The following is a 4,863-nucleotide window of genomic DNA, read 5'->3' on the forward strand; positions in this document are numbered from 1 at the left end:
CAGCCTACAGGATTGGTGGTTGAAGCCATTCATTGGCCATGGATCCCTTCTCCAATGTCGACTCCCATCTGGCTCCATGGTGACTTGTGGGATTCCATTTTTGTGTTGCCACCTCATAGTCTCCCTCCGGAAGCATTACATGCTGTGTTTTGTATTCTACTTTTTTCTTTTAAAAGTCTGTAGTCTGTACCTCTATTTTTTTCCTTTAATAAAAATCATATGAAAAAAAAACAAAAAAACATATATTTATTATATCATACGTAAATTTTACTCCACTCAACCATAACTAAAAATAAACTTTGATAAATAAATAAAAAAAACTTTTATTTTCGAAAAAAACACATGGAAAATCAACCAAACTTGAGAATGAAGGGATGAACATCAAAGTACCAGCAAAGCTGACACCACTAATCATTATTTAAAGAAAAAACAAATCCATTAAACTATATTTACATCATATTAATTATTTAATTATTGCACAAATTCTTTAACTATATTATTATTATTTAAAAATATAAAAAACGTTGACTAAAATTTGACTCTTAGGACCTTGGTTTCCCACTATAAGCTCGCTTGCAAATTGCGTACGATTTTTGCCGCGGCGAGCACAGCTGAGAATTCGCCGGACATCCCCATAGACAATTATCGCCCAAACTTCCTGTAACCTCGGTATCGCCGGCGAAAAACTCTGCCGGTGGTATTCCGATCAAGAAATTCCCATCCAAAAATAATCGCCTCAAAGACTTTTTCTTGCTGTAACCCAATGGGATGGCGCCACGTAATCGATTATAACGCAAGGACAGGGAAGACAAAATCGGATAGTCGGCGAAGTTCACCGGGAGGTTCCCTCCGATCTTGTTGAACCCAAGGTTAATAGCGACGAGGTCGCTGTTACCACCGGCGGGCTTCAAGATCTCGACATGTGTAAAGCTGTTGTTGGCTAAATCAACTTGTTGTAACGACGGTAAGAGGAAGAACCATGCTCCCAGGGTACCGGAAAACGAGTTGTCACTGAGTTCAACGACTTCTAACCGAGTTAACCCGTCGAAAGTTGATTTCGAGACATACCCAGATAAAGAATTTGCTTTTAAAGCAAGTTCCAATAAATTAGACGGCAGTTTCGGTAGAAATCCAGTGAGTTTGTTGTAACTCAGGTCGAGCCTCTTTAAACTCGTAAGCGAGTTAAGTGATTTCGGTAATTTCCCGGAAAGAGCATTATGAGAAAGGTCTAATGTTTCAAGCGATTTGAGAGCCGTGACTGAGTCAGGAATCGAGCCGGAAAACGAGTTGGATGTTAGAATCAGAGTCTGGAGATTACGTAGAGAAGAAATGGAAGAAGGTATACGACCGAAGAAATAGTTATCAGAGAGATCGAGTGTGGTGAGTTGGGTGAGTTGTGAAATGAGTGGGGTGAGTTGACCCGAGTAACCAATAGGATCAAGCGTGATTTGGGTGATACGAGTGGCGTCCGGCGAGCAAGAAACGCCACAAATAAAGCGAGTACGGTGGGGGACGGCGCAAGGGTCGTCGGAAAAGTCCCATGAAGCTAGGCAAGACCATGATGGGATTGAGCTTTGTTTGATCGAGGATTTAAAGGCTTTTAAAGCTGAAATATCTTGTGGTAATGTTAAGGCTTGAGCTTGAAGAAGATGATGAAGAACAAAAACAAGAAAATGAACAAGATTGAACATTTTTTCAATGAAATTTGCTCTATTTTGTAGGGTTTTTTTTAAAGCTTGTGAATGTCATCAATGGAGTATGATGCAAACTTTAAAGGAGTTTCAATCAAGGGTTTTTTTTGGATGGTAGTGCTTTGAAAAAAATATGTAATGGTTGGACACCACTAAAGAAAAATAAGGGTAAATTACACTAAAGTCATTAATTATTAGTAAGTTTATATATTGATTACTTAATTTTAAAAAGTTACAAAATAATGACTTAATTATTTGAAAGTTTTTATTTAAGTGACCAGGCTGTTAAAATTATTATTGTATAGACTTCTCTACTCACACCACTTGCACCAATCGAAAGTTATATACTTTCCCTTATTTAGGATCAATTTAGAATTTAGATGATAAATTGAGGATATTTGGTCAATTAACCCTTTTGTTTAAATTAAAAAAAATGCGTTGCAAAATGAACGGTTAGTCGTTTGGTAAAAATGTAAGAACTTTTTAAAGTTGAATTATAAGTTAGGTGCATAAAATTATGTTAAATTTAAAAGTGGATGCTTTTTTTAACGTTTGTTGTATCAAAATAATTAATTAAATAAAATATACTAATATTTTTAATTTTATTTTGATTTGTGTGTTAATTGAGACAAAATTTTATTATAATAATAGATTTAGAATATAGTGTTTTTTCATTAAATAGATGAGTGTCATACATATCCGCACAACTCATGACCAGTCAACCAATATCTATATATTTAATTTAGGTTTAATTTTACCTCCAATCCATTTGTTTTCCAAATTTTTGAAATTTAATCCATCTTTAGGAATTCAGCTTTTCTACTCATCTTATTAAAGTTCAATTAATAACACTATCAATAGACTTACATTAAATTTGAATATTTAGCGTTCTAATATATAAATATTTGATTTAAAAATTACAATCCTATTGACAACACATTTTAAATAAATCAATTAATAGAACGATATTAACAATTGGACTTTAATTTATAAATTAAAAAATAAAGGGACTGAATTACTGGAATTAAAAGTAACGGGACTAAAAATTTCAAAAAGTACTAGGATTAAGGGCAAAATTAGACCTTTTGATTATGTCAGGAAAGGGTGAAAATACTTAGTAAGTCCCAGAATTATGTCAGGAAAGGGTGAAGATTATTTGTTTGTTCATTTGCAGTTTCTGACACAATGCCTATAACTACTTATAACCCCTCCCCAAACCATAAATAAGAAGATAATACACTTCAATGCACTTGAACCTACGTCCTCCTGCATTAGTAACAATTCCTATGACAATCGAGCTAAAACTTCAATCAGCATAATATTTCTTTTAAACATTAAATTTTAACACTAATAAAATTTTACCTTATTTGATTCTTTTTAATAGTATCGAGACTAAATTAATTCATTTAATAAGGTCTCTATAATAGAGTGACTTAAAATGTACTTAACTCAATTATTTTTTTATATTTTTTAAAGTACTTGATAATTTTCATACCAATTACCAGTTGCAATGAAATAAAAGTTGGTTAAACATGGGGCATTTTGAGTACATTGTTTATTAATTATTTTAAGTACCCTTTAAATATTTAATTTATAATTAATTATACCAACTCAATTGTTCTTGACAACTATATAAATCAATTTGGTTTATATTTTTTTATAATTTAATTCAATAATTTATTTCAATTTAATTATTATAAGAATATATTTTCATATATGTCAAACTGGTAACAACTTCATAAATATTTCGGTTACAGCAACCTAACAAACAAAACCATTAAAGAAATGGAAAAACAAAGCTGCAATGTTTTTTTCCGGTATAATTGCAAATTAAGTTCTTGATGTTTATATTTTTATCATTTTGATCCCTTTTTAATTTAAATTTGACTCTCAACCATTTAAAAAGAGTTAAATTTGAGTATTAATCTTTTGAAAAAAAAAATCAAATTGTTGTCTTTTTTAACGCAAATGTTGACCAAAACGTTAAAATTTCAAATATGATAGCCTACATGAAAATTCACATGTACTTTATGTTAAATTTTTTTTATTTTGAATATTTTGTAAACTTTTTAATATTTATAATTTATTGATCGACATATAAAACAAATAAAGTCATGTCAATATAAAGTATCGTGGACTATTATGCGGGTTGTTATGCCCATATCATAAAAAAAATTAATATATTCACCAACATTTCCGTTTAAAAAAATGATTTCACTCTTTTAAGGCGTTGAAGGCTAAATTTAGCTAATAAATAAATAAATTGAAATATAAATATTAAAAACTAAATTTATCATTATATTTTTTATAGTTATAATAGAATAAATTATTATAAATATTTCACTAAATTATTAAATAATAAGCTAGATTTAAGCTAACTATTTTATGTATTCCTTTCTTTTAATTATTAAAACTCGTGGCTAGAATTTACTCTATTAATGAGTCTATAAAATACGGATGATTAATTACTCGTTTTAATAAATACAAAAATAAAAAATGAAAATTTTAAAATTTTAACTTTTTAACTTTTATGATAAAAATCATTTAACAATGAATTTAAGACGTAAAAGAGAATCAAAGTTAAGCGGATGAGTAATCATGAAGTGTGGTAGTGCATGAAAAATTTCCTTAAAGTCAACTCATTTAGGCTTTTTATATTCGGATAACAATCAATAATATTCGGTTTCAAATATTCTAATTAAATAAATTTATAAATTATATTTATTTAATGGTTAAAATATATAGGAAATTTACGTATTTTATGGATTATTATTAAATAGATTGATTTAGTTTTTATATTATTTTAAAATTTCAAATAAAATTTAATTTACAAACTCTATTAAATAATAAATGTTAACTATATTTTAATTTAACATTATTTAATTCATTTTTAATAATATAAGGATTAAATTATTCCATTTAATATTAGAAGGACTAATTGATCAACCCTATAATAAAGGGACCTCTCGGTACATTTACCTTTATTCAATTAACCACTATTCATAACTAAAAGGTTAATATCCCGATTGATAATTAAGTTTAGTTTTAATATTCAATTTGGTACTTAAAGTATAATTTTAATATTTAATGTGGTACCCAAACCAAATGATATAATGCGACTTAGTGAATATTTAACACGTGTATTATAATAAAAAACATAAATACTTAATTG

General features: G+C 28.8%; 1 protein-coding gene across 1 annotated transcript; it reads right to left on the reverse strand.

Moving 5' to 3' along the window:
• Window positions 1-298: 298 nt before the first annotated feature.
• Window positions 299-1,809, reverse strand: LOC108481018 (LRR receptor-like serine/threonine-protein kinase EFR). The gene has a single exon (XM_017784179.2). The coding sequence runs from the start codon at window positions 1,689-1,691 to the stop codon at window positions 543-545; it is 1,149 nt and encodes a 382-aa protein (XP_017639668.1). The 5' UTR covers window positions 1,692-1,809; the 3' UTR covers window positions 299-542.
• Between the last annotated feature and the right edge of the window lie 3,054 nt (window positions 1,810-4,863).

This window comes from Gossypium arboreum, chromosome 1, assembly GCF_025698485.1.
Source record: "Gossypium arboreum isolate Shixiya-1 chromosome 1, ASM2569848v2, whole genome shotgun sequence".
In the NCBI taxonomy this organism is placed as follows: domain Eukaryota; kingdom Viridiplantae; phylum Streptophyta; class Magnoliopsida; order Malvales; family Malvaceae; genus Gossypium; species Gossypium arboreum.

Coding starts and splice junctions, on each gene's coding strand:
- LOC108481018 (XM_017784179.2), bottom strand. CDS start 1,691: ATGTTCAATCTTGTTCATTTTCTTGTTTTTGTTCTTCATCATCTTCTT.